At 44.2% G+C, this 14,030-nt stretch overlaps 1 protein-coding gene across 3 annotated transcripts in view; it reads left to right on the forward strand.

Moving 5' to 3' along the window:
* Positions 1–14,030, forward strand: part of KLHDC1 (kelch domain containing 1) — a 245,909-nt gene that overhangs the window by 131,462 nt on the left and 100,417 nt on the right. For all 3 annotated transcript variants that reach the window (XM_030214325.1, XM_030214326.1, XM_030214327.1), the window contains exon 8: positions 13,497–13,555. In XM_030214325.1, the coding sequence (XP_030070185.1) occupies positions 13,497–13,555 (59 nt within the window). The remainder of the gene's footprint in view (positions 1–13,496; positions 13,556–14,030) is intronic.

The raw sequence follows: 14,030 nt of genomic DNA on the forward strand, positions 1-14,030 counted from the left end.
TACCATTCTTCTATGCTCGTGGCCAAGATTCAGTCCTACCAGCTCTACACGAGCATCCACATGCGGAACAATGTGCGGCAGTTGGCGGGCTTGGTGGACAAGCTCCCTTCTGAGCAAGCCAAGCCGTTTCAGGAGGTGGTCAGGCAGCTGAAGGCGTGCAGAAAATTCCTGGCCAGAGGGGTATATGATACCTTTGATGTTGCGTCCAGGGCCGTTGCTCAAGGTGTGGTGATGCGCAGACTCTCATGGCTGCGTGCCTCCGACCTGGAGAATAGGATCCAGCAGCGGATTGCGGACTCCCCTTGCCGAGCGGACAACATTTTTGGAGAAAAAGTCGAACAGGTGGTAGAACAGCTCCACCAGTGGGATAACGCTTTCGACAAATTCTCCCGCCGGCAGCCTTTAGCATCTACCTCTTCAGGTAGACGTTTTTATGGGGGAAGGAGGGCTGTTCCCTACTCTTCTGGTAAGCGTAGGTACAATCCTCCCTCTCGACAGCCTGCGGCCCAGGCTAAGCCCCAGCGTGCTCGCTCGCTCTCGTCAGCAGCGTGTGCCTCAGCAAGGTCCCACAGCTCCCCAACAAAAGCAGGGGGCGTGCTTTCGACTGGCTCCAGCAGAGCATAGCCAAGTGTCCGTGCCGGACGATCTGCCGGTTGGGGGGAGGTTGAAAGTTTTTCACCAAAGGTGGCCTCTCATAACCTCCGACCAGTGGGTTCTCCAAATAGTCCGGCAAGGATACACCCTCAATTTGGCTGCCATGCCTCCAAATTGTCCACCGGGAGCTCAGTCCTTCAGCTTCCAGCACAAGCAGGTACTTGCAGAGGAACTCTCCGCCCTTCTCAGCGCCAATACGGTCGTGCCCGTGCCACCGGGGCAAGAAGGGCTGGGATTCTATTCCAGGTACTTCCTTGTGGAAAAGTAAACAGGGGGGATGCGTCCCATCCTAGACCTAAGGACCCTGAACAAATATCTGGTCAAGGAAAAGTTCAGGATGCTTTCCCTGGGCACCCTTCTTCCCATGATTCAGCAAAACGATTGGCTATGCTCTCTGGACTTAAAGGATGCTTATACACACATCCCGATACTGCCAGCTCACAGACAGTATCTTCGATTACGTCTGGGATCACGTCACTTCCAGTACTGTGTGCTACCCTTTGGGCTCGCCTCTGCGCCCAGAGTGTTCACGAAGTGCCTACCTGTGGTAGCAGCAGCGCTTCGCAGGCTCGGAGTGCACGTGTTCCCTTATCTCGACGATTGGCTGGTGAAGAACACTTCTGAGGCAGGAGCTCTACAGTCCATGCAGATGACTATTCGACTCCTGGAGCTACTAGGGTTTGTGATAAATTACCCAAAGTCCCATCTTCTCCCAGTACAGAGACTCGAATTCATAGGAGCTCTGCTGGATTCTCGGACGGCTCGTGCCTATCTCCTGGAGACAAGGGCCAACAATCTGCTGTCCCTCGTCTCCCGGGTATGAGCGTCCCAGCAGATCACAGCTCGGCAGATGTTGAGATTGCTTGGCCACATGGCCTCCACAGTCCATGTGACTCCCATGGCTCGTCTTCACATGCGATCTGCTCAATGGACCCTACCTTCCCAGTGGTTTCAGGCTGCTGGGGGTCTAGAGGACGTGATCCACCTGTCCACGAGTTTTCTCAAATCCCTTTGCTGGTGGACGATTTGGGCCAATTTGACTCTGGGACGCCCCTTCCAAATTCCTCAGCCACAAAAGGTGCTGACTACGGATGCGTCTCTCCTGGGTGGGGAGCTCATGTCGATGGACTTCACACCCAAGGAAGCTGGTCCCTCCAGGAACGCGATCTGCAGATCAATCTCCTGGAGTTACGAGCGGTCTGGAACGCTCTGAAGGCTTTCAGAGATCGGCTGTCCCATCAAATTATCCAAATTCAGACAGACAACCAGGTTGCCATGTATTACATCAACAAGCAGGGGGGCACCGGATCTCGCCCCCTGTGTCAGGAAGCCGTCAGCATGTGGCTCTGGGCTCGCCGTTACGGCATGTGGCTCCAAGCCAAATATCTGGCAGGCATAAACAACAGTCTGGCCGACAGGTTGAGCAGGATTTTGCAACCTCACGAGTGGTCGCTCAATTCCGGAGTAGTGCGCCAGATCTTCCAAGTGTGGGGCACCCCCTTGGTAGATCTCTTCGCATCTCGAGCCAACCACAAGGTCCCTCAGTTCTGTTCCAGACTTCAGGCCCACGGTCGACTGGCATCGGATGCCTTCCTCCTGGATTGGGGGGAAGGTCTGCTGTATGCTTATCCTCCCATACCTCTGGTGGGGAAGACTTTGTTGAAACTCAAACAAGACCGGGGCACCATGATTCTGATTGCTCCCTTTTGGCCGCGTCAGATCTGGTTCCCTCTTCTTCTGGAGTTGTCCTCTGAAGAACCGTGGAGATTGGAGTGTTTTCCGACCCTCATCACGCAGAACGAAGGGGCGCTTCTGCATCCCAACCTCCAGTCTCTGGCTCTCACGGCCTGGATGTTGAGAGCGTAGACTTTGCCTCTTTGGGTCTGTCCGAGGGTGTCTCCCTTGTCTTGCTTGCTTCCAGAAAAGATTCCACTAAGAGGAGTTACTTCTTTTTATGGAGGAGGTTTGCCGTCTGGTGTGACAGCAAGGCCTTAGATCCTCGCTCTTGTCCTACACAGACCCTGCTTGACTACCTTCTGCACTTGTCTGAGTCTGGTCTCAAGACCAACTCTGTAAGGGTTCACCTTAGCGCAATCAGTGCATACCATTACCGTGTGGAAGGTAAGCCGATCTCAGGACAGCCTTTAGTTGTTCGCTTCATGAGAGGTTTGCTTTTATCAAAGCCCCCCATCAAACCTCCTACAGTGTCATGGGATCTCAATGTCGTTCTCACCCAGCTGATGAAACCTCCTTTTGAACCACTGAACTCCTGCCATCTGAAGTACTTGACCTGGAAGGTCTTTTTCTTGGTGGCAGTTACTTCAGCTCGTAGAGTCAGTGAGCTTCAGGCCCTGGTAGCCCAGGCCCCTTACACCAGATTTCATCATAATAGAGTAGTCCTCCGCACTCACCCTAAGTTCTTGCCGAAGGTAGTGTCGGAGTTCCATCTGAACCAGTCAATTGTCTTGCCAACATTTTTTCCCCGTCCTCATTCCTGCCCTGCTGAATGTCAGCTGCACACATTGGACTGCAAAAGAGTATTGGCCTTCTATCTGGAGCGGACACAGGACAACAGACAGTCCGCCCAATTGTTTGTTTCTTTTGATCCCAACAGGAGGGGAGTGGCTGTGGGGAAAAGCACCATATCCAATTGGCTAGCAGATTGCATTTCCTTCACTTACGCCCAGGCTGGGCTGGCTCTTGAGGGTCATGTCATGGCTCACTATGTTAGAGCCATGGCTGCGTCAGTGGCCCACTTGAAGTCAGCCACTATTGAAGAGATCTGCAAAGCTGTAACGTGGTCATCTGTCCACACATTAACATCTCATTACTGCCTGCAGCAGGATACCCGACGCGACAGTCGGTCAGTGCTTCAGAATCTGTTTGGGGTTTAGAATCCAACTCCACCCCCTTAGGCCCATGTTTTATTCTGTTCCAGGCTACACTCTCTGTTAGTTGGATAAGTTATTAGATCAATCTCAGTTATGTCCTCGCCGTTGCGAGGCCCAATTGACCATGTTTGTTGTTTTGAGTGAGCCTGGGGGCTAGGGATACCCCATCAGTGAGAACAAGCAGCCTGCTTGTCCTCGGAGAAAGCGAATGCTACATACCTGTAGAAGGTATTCTCCGAGGACAGCAGGCTGATTGTTCTCACAAATCCGCCCGCCTCCCCTTTGGAGTTGTGTCTTCCCTTGTCTTTGTCTTGCTACTTACGGGACTGACGAACACGAGCCGGTTCGGGCGGGAAGACGGCCGCGCATGCGCGGTGCACATGGGCGCTCGAGAGCTAGCAAAGGCCTTTGCTAGTGAAGTTTCCGATTGGAGGGGCTGCCGTGGACGTCACCCATCAGTGAGAACAATCAGCCTGCTGTCCTTGGAGAATACCTTCTACAGGTATGTAGCATTCGCTTTACCCAACAAAAAAGAAAATTGTTTCTTTCTATGAGGTCTAAAACAATAGAAATAGGAGGATCCTTCCTTCTTGCATACCCATGTAAATGTGTTGTAAGGTTAAGTCAAATAAAATATGTGTTTTTTAATCCTGATCAGCTTAAATCTTTCCTAGACTCAAAACAACGATAGAGACTTTGAAGGAGTAAAACGAGAATGCAGGCGGCATCAATTTCTTTCTTTATTATTTTTGAGATAAATACAATGTAATCTTCACAAATTCCTACCCCCTTCCTTTATTGAGGTCTAATGAAGCTAAATGATATGTTACTATCGAGGAAAGTAAATTCCTGTATGCTTAGTTTGTTTCTAAAGCTGTATTTCACTTAGCAGTTTTTGTATGTCTGTTTAAGTTGTAAAAATTCAATAAATAAATAAATAAATTCTTGTGGGGATGGGTAAAATTCCAGCGGGGACGGGTGGGGATGGATAAGATTCCAGCAGGCACGGGTAGGGATGGGTAAGATTTCCCCGTGCAACTCTCTAATATACACTTTTCTAGAGCTCAAAAAATGGGTCTTCCCTCTGATGGAACTTGTCTCAAATGTCATGCAGCTAATATTTCCTATTGACACTGTATTTGGGACTGCTTGGGAATTCATCTATTTTTGACTGATCTCTGGCAACACTTGAGCATTCTTTATAATAGAAATTGGGGTGCCACTTCCGATATGTGCTTACTGGGTAATTTGTCAGTGGTTATAGAATGCACTCAGGTTTCTGCACTGTTTCTCTGCAAGGCAACTCTAGTAGCGAAGAGATATATTTTGTTGCAGTGAATTCGGCCAGATCCACCCATTTTGATGTTAATGCAGAATCAGATGTACGAATTACATAACATGGACTGTTTATCTGTGGACACCAGATCAGGCACCTGGTCTGCCTATTTGACTACCCTATCCTCACAGATAGGCCCTGCCCACCTTAGTTCATTAGAGGTTTAATTGTGATTGCTCATTATTATTTGGGTATAGGTGATTTTGGAATATGATAGGGATTGTTTATGATGGTTGTGGGGTGGGGGGAGATTGAAGAGGGGAGGGTTGAGGAGTGGGCTGGGACATAGGATAGCGGTTTTGGAGGGGTCTCTTGGTGTTTGTTGTGCCTTCTGTCTTTGTATTTCTTTATTTGAAATCAATAAAGATATTCACACATAAAAGACTCTTGGGGCTATGCACTGCTTTTATCCTTCCCCCCTATGTAAGAACTGTCCCACTCACTGTATTGGTTGAAGAAGAAATGGCTATTTAAAATCCTGGCATAGATTTCAGGCACAGTGAAACTCTGCCCACCTTTCCAACTTGCCAGTGTCCTTTCACAACGGAGAACTTCCTAACTGCCCCACTCCACTGCTTGTCTCCCTTTGAGACTCCCTGATTGTGACAATGCCTCTCCCTTTCCCCCAGGTTTCAGTTACTTACTGTGAAACCTTCTGCAATCACCAGCAACTTTGCTTCTCTCTGGGGTCTGAGGCTTCCTAGCTTTATGAACTCCTCTTCTCTCTCCAGGTTCCAGTTCTTCCATCTGGAAACCTGCTTCACCCCTCCGTACAACTGTCTGTCTTAGGGGTAGAAATTTTTTGGCTCTGGATACACTTCTCCCATCCACCAGTTTCCTACTTATTCCTTCTGGAAACATGTTTCAGTACCCGGCACAAACTGGCGGTCTCAGGGGTGGAGGCTACTTGGCCCTTGGAAACTCCTCCTCTCCCTTTTCTCAGGTTCCATCAGCTCTTCTGGAAACCTGTTTCAAGTCCCCAGCATAAACTGCCTGCAAGCCTGTGCAGCATCCCCACCCCACCCCACCCACTACAGAGGAGACTGTGGATGGGGAGTGATTTCTGCACCCCTGTCTCCCTTGTCCTGACTGCCTGTCTCAGGGTTGGAGACTTCCCCTTCTCTTGGACCTAAGGAATATCAGCCATCCCTTCCTCTCTCTCTCTCTTTCTAAGAAAACAAAATAAAAACTTCCTTTAAACTCTGTTTTCAGCAAGCAGAAAGAGCCAGCTAATTAGGGCTGTTGATCTTGCTGACAGCCAGCAATGAACTAATAATTAGAGCAGCTGGCAGTCTGTTGAGTCACAAGTTTTCTCCTGGCTTCTCTTAAGTCTGGTGCCGCTGACTTCACACCCCATGCCTCATGGGACTTGCGGTCCATACTTCCTAAAGGAAACATTTCCATTCTAGTTTCCCTTTTTTTTAAAGTGGGGACAAATGCACTATTATTCAAATCATCTCTATTTTCATGACAAGAACCCGAGTTCCTTTTCACAGCATACAGTTCCAGTTGTGTGTGTTTTCTGGTGCCCTGTGGGGCGCTCTACACTCACTACATGTAAATAGTTTCAACCTTGTGTGAATTATCTGGTGAATTATGAGATTTATTTTTAGACAGAAGCTGTTACCACAAACAGCACATGTAAATAGTTTGGGGTTTTTTTTAGACCATGCAGCTTTTTCATATTATCCAGTAGGGGGTAGAGTATGGCATTTTCTAAGCAATTAGAAGTCCATAACTACAGATGAATGGATTATCGCTATAATAACAGAGGGCTACAGACTACATTGAAGCTTGTGCTCAAAGGACAAAGGCCATCAAATTTCCTCCCACCCTTATACCAGCAAAAAATCTTTGCTCAACAGCTAGAATCTTTCATGAAAATCTAATGCCATAGAATCAGTTCTCAATCTGAACTGGGGCTAGGGTTTTATTCCAATTATTTCCTTATTCAGAAGAAGATGGGGGAATGTGATCCATACTGGACCTCAGAAATGTTAGCAGTTCATATTGGAGAACGGCAAACACAGAAGAAAGCAGACCTCCGCAATGGAAAAAAAACAAGAAAAGTTCATATTAACAGAAAAATTCAGGATGAATACATTAGCCTCTATTATCCCTGAACTGAAAAGAACAGTTGGTTAGTGTCTTTAGATCTCAAAGATGTGCAGATCATCACCATACATCCAGATCATTGCCAACGTTTATGCTTCAAATCCCTCAAGCAACACTACCAATACAAAGTCCTACCTTTCGGACTTTCATAAGCCCTATGCATGTTCACTAAGTGTGTTGCATCTCATCTGCGTCTCAAAGGGGTGTAAGTATTTCTATACCTGGAAGATTGGCTTATAGCAGGAGGTACACTGGAGGATGACTCTAATGCTATTTGATTATCCACGTGGACCCTGATCAATTTGGAATTCATAGTTAACATGAAGAAGTCAACACTGCCTCCCACTCAATCCTTTGAATTTATAGGAGTGAAAATCCATAGTCCAGCAATTTTTTACTGTACAACAGAGCAGAGCTTATTGTCAAACTAGTGGCCATCAGCATGGTCATGTCCATCTATGAGTAGGGTTACCATATGACTCCAGAAAAAGGAGGACACATTGATTCGGTCCAGGTTTTGCTTCCATTGAAAGCAATGGAAGTAAAACCCAGACTGGTTCAATCTGTCCTTTTTCTGGAGCCATATGGTAACCCTATCTATGAGACCACTGCAAAACAAATACAGAGAATATTAGGTCACATGGCAATATGGTCCCTTTTGTCCCCCCAGCATATGAGGATAGCGAAATGGGAGTTGAAATTTCTCTCAGCCTCTCATATAGAAGATTTGGATAACAGAGAAGCCTCAGAGAGCCCTTGAACTCCTGACAGTCTCCTCAGAAGGAGATTCTTTCATCCACTGCAACCCCAATTTACATTGACAACAGACACTTCCAATCTAGGCTGGGTAGTCCATCTAGGAACTTGCCAAACACACAGAACATGGTCACATGTAAAGACAAAACTCCACATCAACTAACTGGAGCTCTGATCAATTTTTTGTGCAAGTCAGGCTTTCACAGACAAAGTCACAGACCATGTAATTCAAGTACAGATGGACAATCAAATAATGATGTGCTATATAAACAGGCAAGGGAGAACAGGTTCATGGTATCTCTGCCAGGAATGAGTAAAGATTTGGAAACTGGTGCTACAACTGCACATATTCCTAGTTGCCTCATACTTAACAAGGGAGCAGAACAATCTGGATGACAGATTAAGTCACTTGGATCTGGATAAGTGATCTTTGGACAAGAAGATAGTCCAAAGCTTATTTTAACATTAGAGACATCCTCAAGTAGACCTCTTCATGACAAAGGATAACAAGAAATGTCCAGCCTACTGTTCTCAGTATCCCAGCAGAGATTGCTTAGAAAGAGATGCATTTACAATATAATGGAAGCAGGGCTTTTTTTTATTCCTACCCCCACAATACCTGTGATGTTCAAAACACTTCAAAAAGTGCACAGAGACTTAGCATATGTAATTTTAATCGCACCTCACTGGCCCAGACTAATTTGGTTTCCTTATCTTCTTCAACTGTGTCAAGAATCCCTTCTTATACTTCCCATCTATACACAGCTAATAACACGGAGACAAAGTAAGTTCATCTATCCCAACCTTTGATCTCTAGCATTGCCAGAGTGAATGTTGAAAGGGGGACATTTCTGAACGTCAACTTCTTGAACGAAGTCACAGATATCTTATTAGTGTCTAGAAAAGAAAGCATTAGAAGATCTTATTCTTATGAATGGGAAAAGGATTACAGCCTGGTACGTAAGGCAGAGTGAGGATCCTTTTAAGTGTGCAATAGCCAACCTCCTGATGTCCTAGCCCTCTCAAATTTGGGTCTTAGTACCAATTTAGTAAGAGTGCACAATAGTGCAATAGCTTCATACCACAAACATATGGATAAACAACCTATCTCTAAACACCCTTTGGTGACTAGATTTATGGAAGTCTCATGACCTGGCCTCCAGTTAAAATACCAGTTGATCAGTGGGATCTCCATCTGGTCATCTCATATCTCGTAGACCTGCCATTTGAGCCACTAGAGATATCAGATTTAAGATATCTCTGTTGGAAAGCTTTGTTTCTTCTTGCCATCACTTTGGCACATATTATCAGCCAGTTACAAGCCGTAGATCACTATCAGCCTTACACTGAAGTTTGCAGTGATTAGGTAATTCTAAGGATACATCCAGAATTCCAGTGTAAAACAATATCTGACTTCCATATCAATCAGATTATTGTTGAACCAGTTTTCTCTCTGCCACTGCATGTAGATCTCCATCAGCAGAGATTATGTACGCTGGACAGTAAGCAGTGTGTTTTTACAAGCAAAAAAGGTGCCAGTACTCAAATGCTAGGCCACCCTTCAGGAGTGGGGTGATCACTGAGGGACCCACCCCATAATAGCCAGGCCCTCTGCAACCAGTCAGAGAATCTATGACAAGACAGAATTGGTGTGTAGAGCCTGAGCTCTTTCATTAAAACTTGGGGTCCATGGGTCAATTTTAGCAGACAATGGAAAAGATGCCGGTACTCAGTACCCCCAAATACCCCCTCAAGAAAAGCCTTGACTGTAAGTGAGTACGTAGATATATCTGAAAATGACCTCATCAAATAATAGGCCCTTGCAGCTCTATCTGTCATATATGAAAATAATAAGGGTATACAAGTTAAAAACCTCAGTATGGATAACCCTTTCAGTATGGATAGTGTATTGTATTTACCTTTATTTTCTTATTTATTTCCACTATTCATGATGTAATGTAAGCCACATTGAGCCTGCAAAGAGGTGGGAAAATGTGGGATACAAATGCAATACATAAATAAATAAATATATTAAAACAAAAACTATTCCCTTGCCTAAAGAAACAGCATACCAGTTGGAGCTGCTGCAGGTCAACAGAGAGGACATGTTCAAGACAGCAACTTGCTCCTCCATATATACTTTCACAAACCACTATTGCCTAAACATATCATCTCAATGAACACTGCTTTGGAGGGGGGGTGGTGACAATACTGCATACAGTACAGAGTTAATACTTCAACTGTTCTCCACCTCCACAGTTATTCAGGCTGCAAAAAAAAGTTAACCTTTTTCCCCCCTTTTTTTTCACTACTCTCCCTTTTTTTAATCTCTTCCATGACCTCTTACACTTGTACCTGATTGCTGTATTTTGCTGTACTGTGTATTTCTGCAGTTGTGTTCCTTGTTGTTGCTTTCTGTTTTATAACAAAATCAATAAAGTATTTACAACAGAAAAAAAAACAATGGAAAGATTAAATAATTAAATAAAAATTAACAGAGGTTCAAAGAACATTCAGAGGTTTTTTTTCGCTATTTATAACTTGTAAATTGGGAGTCTGCACATGCATGACTGTTGTGATCCTGCTTATCTATGGTGAAGGCAGTTGCAGACCTGTAACAGATGTTCTCTGTGGACAGCAGGATCCAACAGCCACACTCTCCTGCTCACCCAAACCAGGGTTGAAGCTTATGATTGGATGAACTGAGGTGTTCTTGAGCGGGAACTCTCCCACATGCAGCAAAACATTTTCCAGAGTTTTCTGAGCTTTAAGAGAAGGGTAAACTATAATTAACAAAACTAGAGCCAGCAGACTGTGAATAACGAAAGTCCTTTTCAAAACAAAACACTCCTCTGTGTTCTACTGTTAAGGTATTATGATATTAAATTGGAGGAAAACCTCAAATACGGGTAGAAAACTCCTTTGTTGGACTTCAACTTCAGGGAGCTTCTACCTAATCATCATGGGCTAAAAAACCTCCTAACATTTATTATGTGTCTCCTGGCACTCAAATATGTAAACGTGCAGGGATCTCTTAACTTAGAGCTGTATCGTCACTGTATCTCAGCCATGGCCTGATTCTGGCCGAGTTTCAACTCCTGCTTCAGGGTACTGTGGTTTCTGCAGTTCGATATCTATAAAAATAGCATAAGTATTACCTTCTAGTAGTGATGTTATGACCCAACATTCAATATCAGTGCTCTCCTTACTTAACGTGCTCTGTCTATCCGCTTTCAATGACCATCAACATGGCGGAAGCTTTATAACAACTGATGTCAGACGCTAACTAATAAAGCTCCTCCCTTTAAAGGGAGATATACCAATATGACATCCTCGGGATCCTTTATTTAAAAGAACTGATTCTATTCACTCCTCAAATTCAAACCTCCTGGATGTAATGTTTTCAATCGATATATCCATCGCTGTTCTTGTTGTAATAGTATCAATTTCTTGTCACCTCAATTTCTTGTCACCTCCTTGAACCCTCCACTTTAATTGTTGCAACACAACACATCTTAAAGATGTGAAGAGGTGATTGGTTTCTATGCAGTGTGCTGCTAGAGGTGCTGTTGTCTTATTCGTATTAATGTTGCTTTTATGCTCCGTTAATCTAGTTACTAATTTCCTTGATGTTTGTCCAACATAGATCTTGTTACAAGGGCATATCAGCCAATACACTACTCATTCTGACTGACATGTGCTAGTGTGATTCAGAGTATATTCTTTGCCTGTTTGAGGATCTTTAAATTTCTTTGTCTGCATCATAGTGGCACATATCATGCAGTTCCCACAACTCTTATGCCCTTCTGTAATGCTATCTTCTGGCGCCGTCTCCCTCAACGCCGCTGGGGCTAGAATTTCTTTCAAATTTCTTCCCCTACTGTAAGCCATTCTCAGTCGTATTTCTTGAAACCCTGGGAGCGTTTGTATAATGTGCCAATTATTTCGTAATATCTTCGCTAAACATGGGGCTGTATTAGAGTATTGTAAAATGCATGTAATAACATTATCATCTTCATCCTCCCCTTGCCTTGGAGATAGTAGATAGTCACGATTATTGAACTTTAAGAGAAGGGGCCAGCTTGGCTCCATCAGGTGGTGATGACACCCACATGTGTGGTTGTTGGATCCTACTGTCAATGGAGAACACCTATTATAGGTATGCTTCTTTCTTTATCACCATTTCGAAGGTTTATGTTAAAACTGTATCATCCAGGGCCAGTTTTATTCATTTTTATAGCATATCAGTTTAGCTGAATTATTATTATGTGTTTGTGTTAGCCTTCAGTGAAAAGGTTAGATCCTATTCAGTCAGCTGAAAGGGATCAAAACATGACAAAAGGCAATGGTGGTCTGATTTTGGAAGAAATGGTCACTGGAAGTTCAAATCAAGGCTTAAGTCCCAGCTGATAATGATAGCCTCTGACTAGCTTGCAGGTACTGGCTATTTAGTTATATCATGAAATCACCTTACAGATTTGGAGTCAAAGATCTGGTTTAGGCTCATCTAGAAGTTACTGCAGATTAGGAGGGAGATGCAAGAATTGACAAGATTAGAATAATACAAATCTGCATTCAGCATACTAGTGTTAAAAGCACTAGAAATGCAGTTAATTAATTGAGTTGATAATAAGTAGACATGCACTGGAGTCAGACACCCCCCCCCCCCCCCCGTGATATTCAGCGCTATTTAACCAGCCAGTAATGGCTGTCCTTGAATATTAAGTGTGAGGTAGCCAGTTATCTCCTGCTGAATATTCCCGGTCAGCACTTAGGAAGTAACTGGCTATATTGCGCGATATAACTGGCCATTTGCTAATATACAGCGTATCGCCGTGTAAATTTGAATCGGGCCACAGAAATAGCAGGCGTATCTTTGGCCGGTTTAAACTTCCCAGTGCTGAATATTGGCTTGGCCGATTTAAGTTTAAACCAATCAAAAATAAACCAAATATTCAAGACCAGTCACAAAAAACAGCCCGGCATCGAATATCTGATCTCACCACTGATCATGAGAGTTAGCCAGACTGCCTCCCACAGTCTGAATATCGGCCCCAGAATGTTTTTAGGAAGCTAGGATGCAACAGAAACCACAGTGGTCCCTCTTTTTGATGTTATAACAAGCTGCTAATTTTTCTTTTCTTTAATTTATTAATAAAGATATTTTGTTCTGATTACTTTATATCTGTGAATTTGTCCCCCATCCCCACCGATATTCAAAGCTATTTAACTGGCCAGACAATGGCCAATGACCAGTTAAATAGCAAATCGACGCCTAACCGCTAACATGTTTATGTTTATTTAAACTTGATGAATCGCCTTTTTTAACAAATAAATTGAAGTGATTTACAAAAATTAAAAACATAATATTCAGTGGAAGATAACTGGTTAGCATTACCGGCTGTATTGCATGACTTATCTGGTTAGGATCTGATATTATAACCAGATAAGTTTAGTGGTCAAATAGGAACACATAAATAGCTGTCCTATCTTTAATCACTAAAAAGTTAACCAGTTACCGCGGAATATCGGCATAACTGGTTAACTTTTTAGGGGCTTAAAAAACCCCAGATATTCAATGCCAGTCACCAGAAATGGTCTAGCATTGAATATCTGAGTTTAATGCCGGTTGTGGACAGGAAAACGCTGTCTGCTGAATATCGGGAGGGTGTTTTTTGCAATTGTAATATATGTTACAGAGAGAGATTGATGTTTATTTATATTTATTTTATTTTGAATTTTAGCAAACTAGAATGAATGATTTGCATTTCCTAAACTTAGATACTTGGACGTGGTCTGGAGGGTAAGTTCAAATATGCAGGCAAAATCCCACAGTATGCTAGAACTGACACAATAGATAAAGGATAAAAATACTAAATTTAAAGTACCATAATTAAATAATAGAGTTTTTGAAAGAATAAATATGCATATGTAACATTACAAATTATTGTAGATCAGGGGTTCTCAACCTAGTCCTCATCTGGGCCCCTCCAATTTGGGTTCAGGCCCCCAAACTCTGCTAGTTTGGCTGGCGGAGGTCCCCAATCTCCGCCAGCAGGAGCTTTCATGTGGCGATGCCACCGCACTGCCTGCCCTGCTTCCCCCTCCCTCATGTGCATACTTGGTTAAAAATGAAATTGATCATGCGTGAGCCTTGTACATGCTCACTTTCACTAACACTGAGCATGCACACCGGGGCAGGAAAGCAGGGCAGGCAGCACAGCAACGAGTATCACCACAGGAAGGCTTCTGCTGTTGGGACTTGGGGACCCCCGCCA

The sequence above is a fragment of the Microcaecilia unicolor genome, chromosome 9 (genome assembly GCF_901765095.1).
Source record: "Microcaecilia unicolor chromosome 9, aMicUni1.1, whole genome shotgun sequence".
Classification (NCBI taxonomy): Eukaryota; Metazoa; Chordata; class Amphibia; order Gymnophiona; family Siphonopidae; genus Microcaecilia; species Microcaecilia unicolor.